Consider the following 21,402-nt stretch of genomic DNA (forward strand, 5'->3'; position numbering starts at 1 on the left):
CTTTGAACTGATCTGAGTTCGTTGACATCCAGTCCCAATTTAAATCGCCCAATAAAACAAAATCCTTGGTCAGTAGGTCAGTTAAGACAGCCGATAATGAGGATAGAGCATCACTAATAGCTGCAGGTGGTCTATAGCAGCCGACTAAACACAAGTGACAATCCTTTCCATATTCCAGATCAATAGCCAACAATTCAAACTGTTTAGGAAGAGAAACTGATTTAAGAACAGATGCGTGCAAGTTTGACTTAATATACAATGCAACCCCGCCCCCTTTACTTTTACGATCAGTTCAGAATACGTTATACCCTACCAAGGCAATATCGTGATTTGATATGGATTTTTTAAGCCATGTCTCAGAGATAACCAAGATATCTGCTTTGGTCGTGTTGGCCCAAATCTGTACTTGGTCCAATTTTGGCAATAAACTGCGAACATTTAAATGCACAATCCCCAGGCCTGACCGACTTGAAAATTCCAGAGGAGTAAGAACAATTTCAGCAGGGCCAGGATTTGGATTTATTCCGGCCAATAAAAGCAACAACATCACCAGAAATCGTTGCCTTAAATTTTTTAATGGGGGACTACACTGTTTGTTTGGAGAGTACAATACAGACTTAGATGGAAAGGCTATGCTCTCAGGCATAATAGCAAAGATGAATGAGATCTTTGGCACAATATCCAATGTCGTAAGACTAGTCACCCAAGATATAAACAGGGTGTCCGTGTGTTTTGATGGGAGATGCATGTGAAGATGCATCAAGACACTTGCGTTGCCTTCTGAATTCCCTGAAGAGTCCCATAGCCCAAAAATGTGGATAACTACATAAAAAAACAGTACCTTCATGATGCTCGTGCCGTGATGTTATGGAAGTCGTACAGACACCCCCCTCCTCTCTGCGGAGGAGCAGACAGACAAAGCCAACAGCAGCGCGAGAACGTGGGAAATACGCAGCTGGAGAATTCAGATGAGGCAAAAAAAAAATCACCAACCTTAACTGCAAGTGTCCCGCTGCCACGATAACCCACGGGCCCCAGCAAGCCCAGTATCCAACAACTACGACTTTCCAATCGGTTGTCGTTCGCTTTCCGGAGCGAGTAACCGACTGGTGCTGATGACCCGATGCAGCTCAACAGGCAGACAGCCCACAAGCCCAGGAAAAAAGGCGAAAATCACCAACCTGAGCTGCAGCTGCCCTCACAGTCACGGTAATCCCCGAGCTCCACAAGTTTGTAATCCAGGAAGACCTTCAGGGAATAATGATATGCACTGTAGATGATGATATGTTCAAACTCTTTGCAATTTTACACTGTCGAACTCCTTTCTGATATTGCTCCACTATTTGTCGGCGCAGAATTGGGGGGATTGGTGATCCTCTTCCCATCTTTACTCCTGAGAGCCGCTGCCACTCCAAGATGCTCTTTTTATACCCAGTCATGTTAATGACCTATTGCCAATTGACCTAATGAGTTGCAATTTGGTCCTCCAGCTGTTCCTTTTTTGCACCTTTAACTTTTCCAGCCTCTTATTGCCCCTGTCCCAACTTTTTTGAGATGTGTTGCTATCATGAAATTTCAAATGAGCCAATATTTGGCATGAAATTTCAAAATGTCTCACTTTTGACATTTGATATGTTGTCTATGTTCTATTGTGAATACAATATCAGTTTTTGAGATTTGTAAATTATTGCATTCCGTTTTTATTTACAATTTGTACTTTGTCCCAACTTTTTTGGAATCAGGGTAGTACTGAGTCGGGGCCCATTAAAAAAGATCCCTAATTATTTTGGCTTATCTATTCTATTAAACTCTAATAATCTATTGTAAAGTGTATTTATGGGATGCAGCATCAGATGGGAATTAAATAAATGCAATAAAAGCAAATTTTTAAATTGTATGTATTGTATTTAAAACTGTATGGATGTGCCAGAAGCCAACAAACCATGCATGCAGGGCGTTCTCAGCCAAAAGGGATTAATGATCCAAAAGTGGAGTCTGATCGATTAACACAAGAACTTATTGCCATGTTTGTGTTTCAGCAAACGAGCAAGTTATTAAAACCAAGAAGTGCACTCAAAAGAAGTGGATATAGAAACCACTCAGTGGGATAGATCCTTACATGCTAACAAATGATTTTTCTGATGAAAGAAAAATGTACTAGCTAAATTTGACATTAGTAGAATAAATTGTGATCCTATTGTAGCCGGAACTAAATACAAAGACAATAGTTATGCATCCTATTAATTAACTTAATGTGAAGGTAATTAACAGATAATCAACAGATTGTAATTTTTTTATTGTGTGTGTGTGTGTCATATATATATATATATATATATATATATATATATATATATATATATATATATATATATATGGGTCCGTCTCAGAAACTGGTCTCTTGTTTGGGACATTATGGTCAAATAAATTTTTCTAATTTTACTTTTTTTTTGTATTTACCGAACACTCAACATTTCTTTTGTCATGTTTAATAAGAATAAAGATAGCATCTTGCTTTATCTGGCCTCCACTGTGGAAATTTTTTTTTATTACAATTCAAATGCTTTTGTAAAATTGATTTACATATAAAATAACTACATGAAGAATTACAGCCCCTCCTTCACAGATGAGTGAAAAAAATATTGAATAAATTTCCTGTTTTTGATTGCTTGGGTTAAAAATGCCGAGTTATGATGACTGAATTGATTATTCACTTAAATATGAATAATATGATACATTTTGGGTATTTGATATGGCGAAATAGGACACAATGGAAAAATCAAGAACACACCGGAAAGATGAGAATAACGACGGTGGTAAAAGAACAGTGACTGTACCGGCTGAAGGTCGCGCAGGTCTCTGCTGCGGCGCGTGAACATCGGGACATCACTACCGCACCGGACGGAGCGCGAGGCGGGGGCGGGGCAAAATGACTGGCCGTAGATTCTATCAAAAGTTCGATCTAAATTGACCATGGTTGCAAAATATTGGCCAAAAATACGCAAACACTACGAAATATGAAAGTAAGATGAAAAAGAAACAACATTCTATTGCCTTATACTGCAAGACTAAAACAAAATAAAACTGTCAAAACTCACCTTTTCAGTGATAACGTCCGAACAGATCACCCGCGTAACAGAAAGACCGCAAATGGAAGCACGATCAACTTCTAACTGCTGGAGTGGAAAATTCCATTCTACACATGCAAATTGTGAATGTGTGTCCTTCCCCACACACAAATAACACGCTACGGTAAAAAATAGACCACGACTCATTTTATAGCTCAGAAATTCATACAAGACCAGCTACCATCGTAACATATTCTGTAAGAAACATATTCTATACCTAACTTTCAGCTTTCGTTTTAAAAAACAAAATCGCAGATTTATAACTAAATTTTTATATGGCGTAGTGATTTTAAGTTACTACTTTTGGTGAGGTAGCGACCTTGACCCTGAGGCTTTCCGTTTAGATCAAAACACGCGATCGTATTGGTTTTGTGTCTGCGGAAAATGGAGTTAAAAAAAATATTTTGCATGATGTTTTATTACGGTTATGATTATTCTGCGAGCGCACCAATCCTTAGGTGTATAAAGTTACAACTTAAAATACAATTAGTGATAACTGTAGACTTTTCAGTGGACTACAACCTTTTTAAGGGAACGCGATGTAGCCAACTATTTATCATGTCCCAGATCAAGCTGCCATTTTTCCACAAATTTGCAGAATTTTTGCCAAATTCTGAATAGAGTATTCACATCAAAGATTTAGTTTTATCTGTATTATTTTTTTCATCATTTAATTTCAAATGAAAACCAACGTCACCATTCAAAACCGTATAGTTTATTGACTGGGAGTATATTTAGTGGGGTACCCCCACAGTACCCAGTTTCTGAGACAGACCCATATATATTTTTATATTTGTGACCTATGAGTGGCCTAGTGGTTAGCATGTCCACCTCTCGATCGGGAGATCACAAGTTCTACTCACGATCGGGTCATACCAAAGACCATCATAAAAATAGTGCCTTCCGGCAAGGCATGCTGCAATACAGATTCGAGTGGGGAGTCAAACTCTCGCAGTTACCAGAGGACTTAACCCCCACTGTAACCCTAGCTATGTAATATAGGCGAGAGGCCGAGGGCTACGAAACAGAGATCGGCGCCGCCCAACGTGCCATGTATGGTGCGGGAAGGACTTTTAATATATTTTTAGGCTTTTGTATTTGTAATTATTTGTATCTATATATGCACGACCCCACCAGCTCTTCTGATCAACCTATCGTGTTTAAATAAAGTTATTCATTCATTATGAGTTGGAAAATGATCCATCCGTTGAGTTCCCCGACATCTCAAACTACCTGGTGCTGCAGACATCGTTCTACACGGACGAACAGATGAAAACCTGGAAGAGCATGGAGGAGTACAATTTTTTATATGTAGCTGAGTTAAAGATCTGGCGATCAGGACGCTAAAAAATAAATCCTGTATCATTTTTGCCCGGGTAAATAGGAGTTTCTGGGCTTTTTGTCCACATCTTTGCGATGGTTGGTAGGACGCTACAAATTTTGGTATCAGGTGTAAACAAACAGCTGCTCGATTCCCAATCCTCCCTGCTCTTCTCTTCCAGCAGGCATCATAGATCCATAGAATTTATCCACAAATGTATTTATTTATCTCTCTTCCTCTCTGTGTGCATGTGCAAGTTAAATGTAGAGGAGAAATGTGGCAAAGGCTTGTTCATCTTGATTTACCCACAAATGTATTTATTCCACTTGAAAAGTATACGGCAAACCATCTACCGGATTTGGGACTCGGCGACATCCTGAACTATTTAGTATTTGGCTTCAGACTTGGGGGTGGGGGGGGGTGGGATTTGCAGCCCAGTAATGGGCCACACCCCAGTGGTTGAGAAACACTGACTACGAGATGAGTGGTGATAGTGGTACGAGCATGAAACTTGATGCATGGAAGTGATGTTGCATCAACCACTTTATGTAGAGATGAAGCAAGGGTTATCTCCCTGGCATCACTATAAGCAGGTCGTTGAATGGCCTTGTAGAAAATCATTGGTGAAAAATGGCTAACTCCTGAATTTTGTTCCAAAATAAATCACTGATCACGTGAATTATCAAGATTTAATATGCAAGGGTGAAGTTTTCTTTCAACCAAACCTTTAAGACCCACAGTGAAAGGAAATCTGCGATCGTGTGAGAACTTGTTTCTTTCCCTTGAGCACCAGGGTTTAATGCATTGCACAAGAGTAGCAAACTGCAACCCTCAATGGCTAGGAGCTTGTTAAAATAGATTTGGCGGCAGTGTGGCTTAAATATCCATTTGTGTTATTCTGGGAAGTCTAAACCAGTGTTTGTTTCCTGAGGTGAAAAACAAGAGGTGAAACAAAACTCCCTCTCGTCTTTCACATCAAGGAAAGAAAAACCTCCAGCTTGTATTTTCAAAACAGAATGCATAGAGCATTTCCAGCAGTACACAGTTCAGTGGCGCTTATTTTCTCTTGCCCCTGACTTTCTGCGATTTTTTTTTTTCCCCCCCCCCCTTTGGCAGACCTAAAAGTCTTCTCACAGCACTCTGACTCGAACAATATGAGAAGAATTTCATTCACTAGGCTCTTCAATTAATCTTCCTTCAACCATGAAATTGCCTTTACCTTCACAGAATTTCTTTTCTAGTTTAATTTCGAACTTGCAAAAACAATCCGGGAATTTTTATATTCCTCTTCTTTGTATTTCCGGTTTTCTGAGCTCTGTTGTCGGTATAGATATAATTGTCAAAACATCGTGAAATTGGTATTCATTCTGTGCCTCAGTGGCGCCTTTTCCCCCAAGAATAAATAGCGGTTGTGTGTTTGTTCCAGGCCTTTTATCCAGCCAGCAATGCCATCGATGTGAGATACGGAGATATGCTGGCCGCTCGCTGCGTTTTCACAGGAGAAGGAAAGTCCACTAAAACACACATCGGGTGAGTTTAAGCTGGAGTGAGCGATTCCTTTCTCTTTATTTATTTATTTATTTATTTATTTATTTATTTATTTTTGTGGAGCTCGAATGTGCAGTTATTTCATATAATGGCACCATATTTAAGTGAATCATGTCATTTCTGTGATGAATTAATCCATAGCCCACTCAGACTGCATTTTTTTGTTTCACCAGCTTTCCCTGTAAATGAGAACGTGAGTAGGTTTATAGGTTGGAGAGTGTCTGTGTAGTAGAGCTGTTTTCATGTCCTCCACGCTCCGAGTACTTTTGGACTCCTGTCTTGAGATTCACATCAGCCATGTATGTGACAGGTGGTCATTAGTGCTGCTCGCTGCCCAGCCCAGTGTGACTCCCTGTCACAGCTCCTCCTTGGTTACTGTGTGTGTGTGTGTGTGTACATGTGTGGGTGCTGTAGTGTATTTGCAGAATTGCCAAGCACAAAAGAAAGTTGTCTCCAGGGTAACATGCATTTTTCATGATTCTCTTTTGTGACTGGGTGTGTGTGTGTGTGTGTGCGTGTGTTACATGGGTCTGCCTCGCCATTCTTGTTGCCATGGTGATTTGGGATGTGCACAATAGCAACGTCAGAGTGCCATATAAAGCATCCCATGGGAAGCAACCCAGAGTACTAGTGTTCTCTCTCTCTCTCTCTCTCTCTCTCTCTCTCTCTCTCTCATGCATGCACATAATAATAATAATAATTTAAATTTATATAGCGCCTTTCAAAAAACCCAAGGACGCTTTACAATTATAGACAAGGAAAGAATAAATAAATAAATAAAAAATAAAAAGTCCACCAAGTAGGGGTCAGGATGTAATTCCCGTCGTGTAGCAGCCACAGTCCCACCAAAAGGTGCACAAAAACAAGTCCCACATCTCCAGCACCGCTGCCGTGACGCCGTCAGCAACATCGCTCGAACACCACGCCATGGATCCACACAGCGAGCAGAGAAGCTCCGCCACGCAGAGCGCTGGTGTGTCCCAAACCGCCTGCACAACCGCCGCGACGCCACCGAGCAACATCGCTCGGACCATCACACCAAGCGTTAAAGCACAGAGCGCTGGACAACCACGATGTAAATTGAGCAACAGGCTCACTGCAGTCCATAGCTGGGAGCACAGGCATCACCCACGGCGAACCAAGGCCTGGAGGGAACCGACGCCCCAAACTGGGTCCGGAGCTACACCACAACCGGCAGACAAAACACTCAAACAAACACCAAACTACACAAACACACAGGAAAGAAAAAAAAATAGAAAAAGAAATAAAATAAGAGCTCCGGTGAGAAACGGCAGCCAGAACGCGCACGACGTACTCTCAACCGGAAACGAAAAAAAAAATTCATTTAAATGGCAACGAGCAGAGTGAGAAGTGAAGAAATGACCACATCAAAAAGATGATTCAAAGCCTGTTGCCATTCCTTGAGCTCAGCTTAAACACTATTCAGATGGGATAAGATTTCCAGACGCCGGTTACCACATGGTTGCCACAGGAGGTCTTTAGGTTAAATCACAGTGATGGGTGTGTCACTCGAAAAAGTTTATGCCTACTACATACACCCCATTTTTAATACAAACAGGTTGTTTTGACCTTTTATTATAACCACTTTTTGTAGGGCTTGTGGCCACGCAGCGTGCATTTGATCATTAGGTCACATGACCATAACATTCATGTTCTCTGTACCTGTGCTAGGAACGCAATAACTTTTATCTAAACGTCACTTCTTTGAGAAATTCTTTTCAATCGTGAGTATATTTTATTGTTCTGTGCTTTAAGTTTGGTTAGGTTTTGACAGCAGACAAAAAAGGCTTTCTTGGAATATCTTTATATTGAAGATGATGAGCAAAACCTCTTTTCTGTTTGCTCAGTAAAATACAGTGTAATCTTTCCAGATGAGTGGACACACATCCTGTAAAAAAACAAACAAACAAAAGGCTGACATGACATTCAGATGAAATTAAAATCCAGGGAGTAAAAACAAGCCCAGTCTGAATGTGGCTTTAGTCATATTATAAGGTGATGCATTGATTTCATGCTGATGTACGTGTGATGGATATTCCTTCTCCTTTTTCCTCAGTGGCACTTCCAACGACGAGATGTGTAACTTCTACATCATGTACTACATGGACAGCAAGCATGCTGTGCCTTACATGGACTGCATGGATCACGGCAACAGCAATCTGTTCAGAGACATTCCCGCTGAAGCCAACGTCCCCATTGCCGTCAGTCCGGACCAATTGATGTCTATGATGCACGGCTCAGAGCATAAAGGTACACACAGACGCCCCTCTGTGGTATTATCTCTCTTACTTTTTCCTTAATTTTTGCTGAATTTAGTAGCAGCTAAACACTGCTACAAACACTAGCTACAGTGGGGCAAAAAAGTATTTAGTCAGTCACCAATTGTGCAAGTTCTCCCACTTAAAAAGATGAGAGAGGCCTGTAATTTTCATCATAGGTATACCTCAACTATGAGAGACAGAATGAGAAAAAAAAATCCAGAAAATCACATTGTCTGATTTTTAAAGAATTTATTTGCAAATTATGGTGAAAAATAAGTATTTGGTCAATAACAAAAGTTAATCTCAATACTTTGTTATATACCCTTTGTTGGCAATGACAGAGGTCAAACGTTTTCTGTAAGTCTTCACAAGGTTTTCACACACTGTTGCTGGTATTTTGGCCCATTCCTCCATGCAGATCTCCTCTAGAGCAGTGATGTTTTGGGGCTGTCGCTGGGCAACACGGACTTTCAACTCCCTCCAAAGATTTTCTATGGGGTTGAGATCTGGAGACTGGCTAGGCCACTCCAGGACCTTGAAATGCTTCTTACAAAGCCACTCCTTCATTGCCCAGGCGGTGTGTTTGGGATCATTGTCATGCTGAAAGACCCAGCCACGTTTCATCTTCAATGCCCTTGCTGATGGAAGGAGGTTTTCACTCAAAATCTCACGATACATGGCCCCATTCATTCTTTCCTTTACACGGATCAGTCTTCCTGGTCCCTTTTCAGAAAAACAGCCCCAAAGCATGATGTTTCCACCCCCATGCTTCACAGTAGGTATGGTGTTCTTTGGATGCAACTCAGCATTCTTTCTCCTCCAAACACAAGTTGAGTTTTTACCAAAAAGTTCTATTTTGGTTTCATCTGACCATATGACATTCTCCCAGTCCTCTTCTGGATCATCCAAATGCTCTCTAGCAAACTTCAGACAGGCCTGGACATGTACTGGCTTAAGCAGGGGGACACGTCTGGCACTGCAGGGTTTGAGTCCCTGCCGGCGTAGTGTGTTACTGATGGTAGCCTTTGTTATTTTGGTCCCAGCTCTCTGCAGGTCATTCACTAGGTCCCCCCGTGTAGTTCTGGGATTTTTGCTCACCGTTCTTGTGATCATTTTGACCCCACAGGGTGAGATCTTGCGTGGAGCCCCAGATCGAGGGAGATTATCAGTGGTCTTGTATGTCTTCCATTTTCTAATAATTGCTCCCACAGTTGATTTCTTCACACCAAGCTGCTTACCTATTGCAGATTCAGTCTTCCCAGCCTGGTGCAGGTCTACAATTTTGTTTCTGGTGTCCTTTGACAGCTCTTTGGTCTTGGCCATAGTGGAGTTTGGAGTGTGACTGTTTGAGGTTGTGGACCGGTGTCTTTTATTCTGATAACGAGTTCAAACAGGTGCCATTAATACAGGTAACGAGTGGAGGACAGAGGAGCTTCTTAAAGAAGAAGTTACAGGTCTGTGAGAGCCAGAAATCTTGCTTGTTTGTAGGTGACCAAATACTTATTTTACCGAGGAATTTACCAATTAATTCATTAAAAATCCTACAATGTGATTTCCTGGATTCTTTCCCCCCATTCTGTCTCTCATAGTTGAAGTGTACCTATGATGAAAATTACAGGCCTCTCTCATCTTTTGAAGTGGGAGAACTTGCACAATTGGTGGCTGACTAAATACTTTTTTGCCCCACTGTACTTCCCTTATGGAAGTACAGCTGGCATGCTGAGAGGCTTATGACACTGTGCAATCCGTTCATAGAGTTTCTGGACAATAGGATGACCATTTAGACACCAGGGACTTTCTGTCATGGTCCAAGAACTTTACTGAACAAGTCATGTGACCCCCCAGAATTCTTGCCACCCTTCATGAAAATCATTGCTGAAAATTATTTAGAATTTACGCTCATGCAATAGTAGATATGATTTAGCTTTGTTCTATCTTAAATAATAGTCTGTCAAGGATATGTGTGCCAGAAATTATAAATACCCCTAAGGAATATTTTAGCTGTGCAGGTAGTTGTCGACTTACGACTGCGTTTGGTTACGACTGACCGGTTGTAAACCGATCTGGTCGTAAGTCAGCCTATGTTAAATGAATGTAAGTATATTGTGATGTGTAATGATATTGTAATCATCTTGGTCTTATTTTATCAACATTTTCTTATTTCATTACCTTGGCTCATTATTTGGTTTAAGTCAAACACTGCATACTACACTGTGTACAGTACAATTCGTTTAATATGTGCAAAACAAAAAATACGAAATACAGGTGTGAAAAATAGAAAACATTTTAGTTTGAAACATACCAAAATACAAATGTAAAACATGGCAAAATACTAAACTTAGTGACCGCTGGCATCACTGGTGCTTGGCTGTGGGTCGTCTACGTCATCATCAGCTGTTGCAGCGCTCAGGTTGGTGGGAGCATTTGCTCGTTTCATAAACCAGGAGCTGGGGCGGAAACTGTATGACGGAGTGCGCGAGGGAGCGCGAGAGAGACTGCGCATGTGCCTGGAGCTGGGGTGGAAACTGTTGTACGCGGCGAGAGGCGCTGCCGGGAGCTGGGGCGGAAACTGTCGTATGCTCAGCTAGCTCAGCTGGGAAACACTCGCCAGTCATAACCAGACGGTCGTAAAGTCGATCGGTCGTAAGTCGCGTAGGTCGTAAGTCGACGACTACCTGTATAAATAAATCACTTCCCAGGGATTGCTTCGTGTCCTGTTTCCCTGGGATACAAATAAGAGGATGCACCCACATAAAATCCCTTTGGTGTCTATTGCTATGAGGGGAAAAAAAGAATTCTAAATACAAAATAGACATAAAGGTGGTTGATGACCTGCACAAATAATGAATATAAAAATATGGCAGCAGTTAAAATACCATTAAACACAATTAGCGCGATAGCAAAAAGTTTCCAGTGTCTGAAACGGTTGGAGATTTGCCCTGAATTGGACTCATGAGCATCTGTTTCCCTTATACAGGGAGGAGGATATGTGAAGGAGGTAAAAAACAGAGCCTGAAATGATCGCAGTTTTAGTTACATAGTTTGGTTCATTCTTGGTTTTGTCAGGTTTCAAAATCAGCTCTTAAATGCCACTTTCTTAAAAACAAGCTGTTTGGAAGTGTTGCAAGAAAGAAGCATTTCCTCAGATCATCTCACATACAGTGGTGCTTGAAAGTTTGTGAACCCTTTAGAATTTTCTATATTTCTGCATAAATATGACCTAAAACATCATCAGATTTTCACACAAGTCCTAAAAGTAGATAAAGAGAACCCAGTTAAACAAATGAGACAAAAATATTCCATTCCTTGGTAGAACGACTTGTGTGCTTTGGGTCGTTGTCTTGCTGCATGACCCACCTTCTCTTGAGAGTCAGTTCATGGACAGATGTTCTGACGTTTTCCTTTAGAATTCACTGTTATAATTCAGAATTCATTGTTCCATCAATGATGGCAAGCCGTCCTGGCCCAAATGCAACAAAACAGGCCCAAACCATGATACTACCACCACCATGTTTCACAGATGGGATAAGGTTCTTATGCTGGAATGCAGTGTTTTCTTTTCTCCAAACATAACGCTTCTCATTTAAACCAAAAAGTTCTATTTTGGTCTCATCCATCCACAAAACATTTTTCCAATAGCCTTCTGGCTTGTCCACGTGATCTTTAGAAAACTGCAGACGAACAGCAATGTTCTTTTTGGAGAGCAGTGGCTTTCTCCTTGCAACCCTGCCATGCACACCATTGTTGTTAAGTGTTCTCCTGATGGTGGACTCATGAACATTAACATTAGCCAATGTGAGAGAGGCCTTCAGTTGCTTAGAAGTTACCCTGGGGTCCTTTGTGACCTCGCCGACTATTACACACCTTGCTCTTGGAGTGATCTTAGTTGGTCGACCACTCCTGGGGAGGGTAACAATGGTCTTGAATTTCCTCCATTTGTACACAATCTGTCTGACTGTGGATTGGTGGAGTCCAAACTCTTTAGAGATGGTTTTGTAACCTTTTCCAGCCTGAAGAGCATCAACAACACTTTTTCTGAGGTCCTCAGAAATCTCCTTTGTTCGTGCCATGATGCACTTCCACAAACATGTGTTGTGAAGATCAGACTTTGATAGATCCCTGTTCTTTAAATAAAACAGGGCGCCCACTCACACCTGATTGTCATCCCATTGATTGAAAACACCTGACTCTAATTTCACCTTCAAATGAACTGCTAATCCTAGAGGTTCACATACTTTTGCCACTTACAGATATGTAATATTGGATCATTTTCCTCAATAAATAAATGACCAAATATAATTTTTTTTGTCTCATTTGTTTATCTGGGTTCTCTTTATCTACTTTTAGGACTTGTGTGAAAATCTGATGATGTTTTAGGTCATATTTATGCAGAAATGTAGAAAATTCTAAAGGGTTCACAAACTTTCAAGCGTCGTTTGACATCGTATTTTGCAGACGGATGAAACCAAAATCAGATGTTTTGGTCATACACACTCTTGTTTAACATGGAGGTGGGTCAATGATTCTTTGGGGCTGCTCTATAACCACTGGTTTGCGATCTTGTGAAGATTGACGGCATCATGAATTCTGTTAAAGACCAGGAAGGTCTATATTTGGCCATCGGTAGTGCTTTCAACAATATGATGAACCAAACATACTTGAGTTTAACGCAAACGTTTGAAGAAACACAAAATCAATGTCTTGCAGTGATCATCTCAGGATCTGGATTTGAATTGAAAAGAGAAGTCCACATGCACAAACCTGGGAATTATAGACGAGCCTAAATGGTTCTGTATAGAGGACTGGACAAAGTATCTACATCTTTGCTGGACATTACAGGACAGGATTTAGTGCTGTTATTCCCTACATGGCATGCGTCACAAAATATTAATTATACTTGTGCTGCCAGCTTTGACAACATTTGATAACAATACAAATGCATCTGTTGGTCTTTTTATATATTGATTTTTGGTCTTTTTTTTTTTTTTCATCATGGGTGCCAGTAATTCTGAAGAGGACTGTAGTTGTCTGAAGGTTTTTTGAACAGGAAGCAAAAAAGCAAGCCCTTGTGGATTTCGAATTTTCATATTATGTCCCTTCTTTTTTTTTTTCTTTGAATTTCATACATTTGAAATACGTTTCAGAAATGTAAATCTTGTTAAAGAGCATACTCACGAAAGCAGATTTCGAACGTTCACTCAGCAGCTGCCTCTGAATCACTCCTGCTCTGATTTCATTACATGCGAATCAGGCTCATTTCTAGGTCATTTGATGGTTTCTCTCTCCTCATTTTCAAAGACGGCGAAGACGCCACCGCGCTCCAGCAGCCAAAGAGGGAGGAGGAGGAGGTTCTGGATCAGGGTGAGTAGACTTCTAGAGTGATAACAAATTACTGTGCTAATGAGAAACCTAGCATGCTGAGGATCATCGACTGCACTGAAGAAACATCATTATGCCCTTATGTAAAAAAAAAAAAAATGGCCGGAGAAGGGAGCATCTCAGAATCAGGCGTACAGTAGTATCACACGGTGCAATTAGAAACGGAGAAGATAAATGATTCTGCAGTGGCTATTAGCGGTTGTTCAGCTGTGCAGCTCTCATTAGTTCTAGAGGTTCTCCTTTCTGCCTGTAGGCTGCAAAATGAGTTTAAGCGACTATCACATTTTTTAAGTCCAAGGTTGATGTTTGAAGCACTGCTGCTCTGGTAACCGCTCTGGTCTGTGAGGATGCAGGAACCCTCCCTGAAGAGCTTCTGTTTTGATTTTATTTTCCTTCCTCGTCAATGTGAATCTTGACAGATTGGTGTCACGTTGACTGTCGAGCCTCTCTGAACCTAGTTGCGTGTGGGTTTAGAGCTGCCGGGTTTAAGCGTCACTTTGAGGTTAAGGAATGGGCAAGTAAAAAGTAAAGGCTCCCTTTTTATCTCTGTTTCAAATCTGTGCTTCCTTTTTTTTTCTTTCTTTCTTTCTTGCTGTGTTTCCCAGATGAGCTAGAGATAAGCGTGGCGCGAATGCAAATCAGAGCAGTGCTCTTTGATGTTGTGAAGCTGGCATCTACATTGTTAACTGCTTTTTTTTTAGGAACGGTTTCAGGATGCGGGCCTTTAATCCTCGCACACCTGCTGAGAGCTCGCTCCAGGCCGAGAACACAGCGGCATCGCCGTGTAATCGGCATAACGGAGAAGACTTCCGATTGCTTGTTGCTAATGTGGCAAAAACTCAAGGACGACACTGCTGAAACCGATATAGTGCGTGTGTATAATGTATAAGTATGATATAGTAAATGGTAACAGGGTTCTACAGATACAAAATGACACCAATTAGACAAAAATATCGCACTTTCAGTCGTGTCGTCTTCTCAAATGTGCAGCTTGATCAGACTTGAGTCATATCATGACATCACCTCGAATTGGGGTGCAGCTTATTTGATTGACAGGCTGTTAAAAATGCATCATTGCACTTATCTGATGATTAAAAAAAAAAAAAAAGTCACGTGCAAGCAATTAGAAAGGGGATAAAAAAAAAAATCTCATCTCCGTTCTTGGATCCGAATAAAAAGAGCTCAATGTGAGGATGACTATTTGTGTAATTTGCAACCATAAAACCAGCCATATAAATATTTATCAGCATAGTGACTGATTTCCATAAACCGCCAGTAACCTTGAGGTACGATGACAAATACAGCTTGTCTAAGCTCAGAAAGTGAAAGCGTGTAGTGTTTATCAATGCTATGCAGCTACTCGGCTGATTTACTAGCCTAATTGCTTAAATTTACAACGAAACTTGCTGTAAAATCGAAAGAAACCAATTTTCTCCGACTCCGTTATTGACTGACTCATCTGGACTATGAGTAATTTTGTTGTTATAAGTTTGTACGTTAACTCTTGTTGCCAAAACTTGCATTTTTCTGGTGTTCTGAATATTATTTTGTACATGAAAATGCACCTACAGTCACTACTGCTTTTGTATTATTTGGCTATCTTTTACAGGCAAGTAAAGGCTAATATCAGAGTATTTTTACCCATAAATGTCACAGAATTAAGTCAAGGAGTTTCACGAAAGGGTGCGTAACAACCGGAGTAATCGTTAAAGATGTTCACTGGTGTTGCTTAAGTCATTGGTGGTGTTCATCATTTCTTAATGCAGTGACGTGCCTATAGAGATCTTGCAGTCACGTGACCGGAAAGTACACAACCGCCATCGTGTCGGTCAAAAACACCGCTGAATACTGCTGCACTCGTGTACAGAATGGATCAATTTCAACCGACGGACTACACGGCTCATTTTTCTAATGAACAGATAACTAGATATATGTCTAAAATAAACGATCTACAGATTTGTGACCCTTATGGCTTTCCGGACGGAGTTTTCACGACCGGATTTTGAACTGCCAGCGGAATACCCGGACGTGTATGATTACCTCATTAACTTTCCCTCGCTGTTCAGTGGTGAAGCACTGCGTGCTTATAAATCTCTGGACAGTTATCTTTACAGAAATTCAGGATTTGTCAGCGACTCAGATGTGGCATCTTGTAAACAAGAAAATGATCCTCACTGGATGGGTAAGTTACTTAAGTATTGAGTATAGCACTGACCAGCCGATTATAGAATAGAATAAGGTAATTCCAGCTGTAATTCCAAATCGTCCGTGTTGTTTACATGGATCTGGCGTTGGAGAGGTAGAGGCTTGGCAGTGGAGGTTTGAGTAGCTGTTTTCTGAGCTTAGTCAACAGGCCGGCTCTGCCTGTAGCCTCGCTTTTGCTTCGGCTCCCGGCGCCACCTCCTTCCCTTTGCTTCCAATAACAATCCACGTAGACCCCGCTGGTCTTGCAATCTGGTCTCGTCCGGAATGTTTTTTCTTTTTTTTCCCCCTCGTCCGGAATGTTGTGCATGCGATGGAAATCGCTACAAACCGTCATTTTCTGCTGGAAACCAATGTCCAGTAAGTCCATACGGTTGTAGTGGATATTGAAGTCCGGTACAGACGAACAACACGCAAAAATACACACAAAAAAAACATAAAAAACGTGCACAGGTAGGGAGAGCTTGTAGCCGCAGCCGTTGTAGTAGAATTGTATATAGTAGGGTTTTCCAGAAGAAAAGGTAGAAGTAAAAGCAGAAGTAGAAGGCGGAATATGGCGTTTGACCGACACGATGGCGTCTGTCACAATCTGGATCGTCTGTGACGTCACATGCAAGATCTCTATAGGCATGACACTTAATCCAAATGTTACTGTTTAATAGTAGCCTCAATTTTAAATCCCTCACACATACGGATTAGAGTTGCTTCCTGACTTCTGTAATTTCAGACGATCTGCGGCAAATGGCGTGTGATAACAGCATTCAGCCGGTGCCAGTTTATCAATAAAGGAGCATGTGTCTGCCCTCTGAGAGTAGAGAATGTGCTGGCCTTCGGATCAGTAGAACAGGGCCAGACTGTGCTCATGCGTTTATAAACCATCACGTTTCACGAGTGGCCCTTCTGAGATTCATCCTCCATTTGAGTCGTATGTTTTTCTAGCAAAATGCTCCATTTCTTATCAGCAGCTTAAGAGATAGGCCTGGTAGAGTACGTGCCAAGCAACATGCAGCCGTGGACAGACAAAATCGTAACTGGGAATATCCTACTGTCGTCATCTAGTCATATGTGTCATCATCTAGTGGATTATGAGATTGTGCTAGAAACTTTGGAAGTACTTGAATGTCAATACTGGAAGTAAAGCCCTCAACTGGCATGAAAGGCTTCCATAACTAAGAGCCATTTTGGTTATGGAAATGAGATTGGGTTTCGGATCTTTGTGATGTCACTGAAGTTCATATTTTCTGCAGAAATCAGGCTTTTCTGGTGGCAAATAACACTAACAAAGTAGAGAAGCTTAATAATTAAGCTTGCCATGACTAGTCACTGTTTTCACTGCCACGTCACATACATGTCAACCTTTGGTCAATCAAACCTGTATAACCAACCTCCAAAATCCGTATTTCCCCTATAAAATCCGTATAAGATGCAAATTAAAATAATTTACCTAAAATTTGAATGATAATTAACAATGATACATCCCAGTTACTTTTTATTCAATATTAATAACAATAAACCTTCAGAATGAATACAAAGCTCCAATGTTTGACAAAAACACAGTGTTATCAGCGTAGTTACGAAGGAAATACTTCGTTGTTTGGAGACAGGTTTCACCGAGCGGCTATTATGCACGAGACTTCATATTAGCCACAAAGTCAGGAAAATCTGTTCGTAAAATTACGTTATAATGACCAAATACAATGAAAAGTATTTTTCCAGTCTCACCTGTGAAAGGTAATCCCATGTGATCTCGTTTGGACGGTAAACCTGTTGGTACAGTTAAACGCAGCACATGAATGAGGCATCTTTATTCTCGGCTACTGTCTAGACGCTATACCAGAGACGGTTGAAGAATCTCCACTTTGCCACATCCAATATGGCGGCGAGGATGACGTATGATTCTACGCAGAAGGCGGCGTCTATGTTTATATGTCTGTGACTTCACGGTTGGTGGGATTCTCACAATGCGGTGTGCGCATGATCAAAAGTGGAACGAAGTCTCACTACCACAAGATAACGCGCGATTTCATAAGACACTTTACTGGCTGTCTGTGGTGTACAGTACGTTTGTAAATGTTATGCGCTCTTTTATCATCGTGGGAATTGATTATAGCTCTAAATAAATATTGAAGTTTTTTTTAAAGAATCCGTATAACTTTATTTGTATGCCCGTATACTACGTTTATTGAATCAAATCCGTATAAAATACGGACATTCCGTATAGGTTGACATGTATGACGTCAGCCATGTCGTATTTGTGTACCTGTAGCCATATTTAAGAAGGGGCACGGATGGAGCAGAACATTGATTGATTGGTTAAATGCAATCTTCAGACTTTATGCTCTTCTCTCTCTACCAGCAAAAAAAAAATATCAGTTCTCTCGTGACAGTCTGCCAAAGTTTCATTTGCTTTTTTCAAAAGTGGCAGATTTAAAAAATTTATTTGCCCCACAATGATGTTTTTCTTTCTAATTATTTAAATTTGTCACGTTTTAGTTAGATTGAAGCCCAAATAACGTCTTATTCACTTGCTTTGTGCCTTAAATAGAATGTAACATAATGGAGCTATACACCCTACCTAGTGCTTTTAGGAACGCATGTCATTTGAGACTCATCCAAGGGAAATCTCTCCGTGTTGCACTTTAACATTCTCTGTTATTGATTGCACTTCTTAGTACTTTCGCTAAAGTCTGAGCATGCACAGCCACTGGTGCTGTTAAAGGACATGGGACATGGATTTTTTTCTGGGTATAATTATGTATAAAGGACATAAGAAATGCCATCTAAATCACTGCAGGGCGTCAAAAATGTGTAAATCACCACATTATTCAACTTTTTTATACATCAGCGTAAAACAAGGATTCGTTAATTAGCTAAGCGGTCACGTGACCCGTGACGTCACAAAAACTTTCCAAGGAGCCAGCGCTTGGGTATCTAATGTAAACAGGTTACCGAAATGGACACCATCGACAGTGATATTCCCGATGTTTCACAGAGATGTGAAGTTAGACCCTATCAATTCGAACCGATAGCTGGAAATTCACATGAACATAGAGCTTGTCTTTACTCTGACGGGTCAGATGATTCTGAGAGTGAGAGTTCATTCAATCCCCATGAAACTGAAAGCGGTCGGCTCGATAACATCCTGGTAAGTTAAAAACAATTCTGCTCAAAGGCTAATGATCTGTTGAAAGAAGTATTATTTTTGTATCATACATTGAAAGTTCATCATAGATCTAGCTAAAGTCCATTGCAAGCTAGTTTTTTTTTTTTTGGCTGATATTTTTCGAGATTGATTGAGATACAATGCTTCCAGAGTCCGAGATGCAAACATTCAAAATGGCGAAACGAGTCAGAATTATGATAATCAATAATTGATACACCCAAAATTATAATACTAATCCTTACCGCATGAGGCCCATGGTAAATCCACACTTCCAGGAGGGGCTGCCGTCTGCCTCCCAAGCCGGCCGAGAGCGCTTCTCGTCGGGCACGGCCAGGCGGGCGAATGCCCTGGTCCGTCCACCCTGTCTAAAAAATAATGGTACAACTCCGGGTGAAGGTATCAATGTGCTGCCGAAGCGCGCAGAAGGTGTTAGTACGCCTGTCATTATAGTACGGACTTTCCATAGCATAGAAAATCGCCACGTTTCAATTTGTGTAACTGAACTTTGTTTCATGTCACTGGTCATATAAACCTATGTAAACAGGAAAAACGCGGAAGAGTTTGGTCGCATCTAACTACAGCCTCAAAAAATACCATTGGCCATGCTGAGCCTAGCTACATTGCTAACAGGAGTAACAGCGCGTCTGACTGACTGGGAGGTCGCAATACACCATGATGTTCAATGTACATTAAACACTTTAAAAACGAAACAATTTTCTTGTCATCCAAGACACAAAAACTATTTTGTCGCATTCGTCATCACGATTCACACTTCTCCATATTCATCTACCCGCTTGTGCTGTACCCGAAAGTTTTTGTGACGTATGATCACGTGACAGCGGCTCTTCCGGTTGTAAAATATGCATATCGGAGCTCGAGCAGAAATGCCATATAATCATCACGAATATAACGATTTTGCTGAATTTAATAGATGATTTTGTATTTGTTGATGCAATTATTTCATATTTTTAATGGAAAGAAACTGATATAGCGTGCTTTTATGTTTCATGTCCCATGTCCTTTAAAACAAATTTACTATGTCTCATGCTCAGCGGTTGACCCTGCGAAGGAGACTCGCAAGAGCACCACACACAATTTAGCATCAAAAGATCGATGACTCGTTCGACTTTCAAATCTTTTAATTTTGGAGTTTCCGTTACCACCCGATTACCTCCAGAGAGATTGTTTTGTAGGTAGTGGTATGTGATGCGACACACTCCCATCTTCGGTTTGGATTTGTTGCTGAGCTGAGCTGAGCTGCAGTGTTCAGTGGGCAAGTGCTTGGAATAGATTAATGATCAACCCAGTGGCAGAAAAAAAAAAAGTTCAGTCTTTATGTGCATGTGACCTTTAGATCAGACAGCAAAAACGAGTGGAAAATGACTACAAACAAAACGTTGACCCACCTTAAAAAGTTGCGTAAAGGATTTCGATCCAAATTGCTGTTATCTTGTTGACACACTGCGCATATCGCCACCTACGCACCCAGAGTCTCTCGTGCTCACGGTCACTGTCTGAGTCATACACTGCTAAAATACTTCATCTGCAGTGGGCTGAAAAATGATTTTGAGAGTCAGTGTGCACATGAGACCATGCCCAATGCTTACACAAGCCAAGAGATTCTCTTCTTGCTTTGATTACGCTGTGATCCCCCCCCCCTTTCAGTTCCTGTTCTTTTTGCATGGAAACTAAATACGGCCACTGTTGCGCTACACTGTTTGAACAGGCCATACTGTAAGCAGACATGCTAAGCCTTTCAGCCATTAGTAAATCCATAAGTCAGCCAAGCCTTAATCTACTTTGTTCATGATTGATACAGTGGCTCGTACTTTTGATTTATATGACTGTGAAATATCATTATTATGGGTAGGTCAGGTTGAGGATACGAGTTAATAGTATTAAATGAGAAACACCGAACAGTGGATTGGAGGAAAATGTCATTACATATTACCAAATTATACCATTTTTTTTTTTAACACACAGTATTATATTACTGGTTATCAAATCCTAACTAGTTTAACACGTCACGCCAGCAAGGTGTTGGCCAGGATTCTGTGAGGCGTACATTGCTAAAAGGCTCCTTCACACTTCCCGTATGCTTCACTGCCAAACAGATTTGCTCTGTTGCCATGGCTCCTCCAAACCAAAGTGTCACGGACTGTAAGATTGACAGCCTCATTGGTCAGCAAAGATGTGTGTTTTCTCTCTGCCTCCATTGGCTCCCATCTATTCATACATCCTACTGCGACACTTTATATTCCCCTTGATCAGTGGACATACCGAAGTCATTTCAGAATTTACTGTCTCAAGTATTTGGAACATCCTTCAGCTATACTGAAATTGCACATGCTTGGAATTGATTGCTATACAGCAGCTGCAGCG

General features: G+C 40.9%; 1 protein-coding gene across 8 annotated transcripts in view; it reads left to right on the top strand.

Annotated features, from left to right (window-relative positions):
- Positions 1–21,402, top strand: part of pam (peptidylglycine alpha-amidating monooxygenase) — a 198,009-nt gene that overhangs the window by 107,266 nt on the left and 69,341 nt on the right. For all 8 annotated transcript variants that reach the window (XM_060908735.1, XM_060908738.1, XM_060908733.1 and 5 more), the window contains 3 exons: positions 5,873–5,976; positions 8,072–8,265; positions 13,575–13,637. In XM_060908735.1, the coding sequence (XP_060764718.1) occupies positions 5,873–5,976; positions 8,072–8,265; positions 13,575–13,637 (361 nt within the window). The remainder of the gene's footprint in view (positions 1–5,872; positions 5,977–8,071; positions 8,266–13,574; positions 13,638–21,402) is intronic.

Source organism: Neoarius graeffei, chromosome 25 (assembly GCF_027579695.1).
Source record: "Neoarius graeffei isolate fNeoGra1 chromosome 25, fNeoGra1.pri, whole genome shotgun sequence".
Taxonomy (NCBI): domain Eukaryota; kingdom Metazoa; phylum Chordata; class Actinopteri; order Siluriformes; family Ariidae; genus Neoarius; species Neoarius graeffei.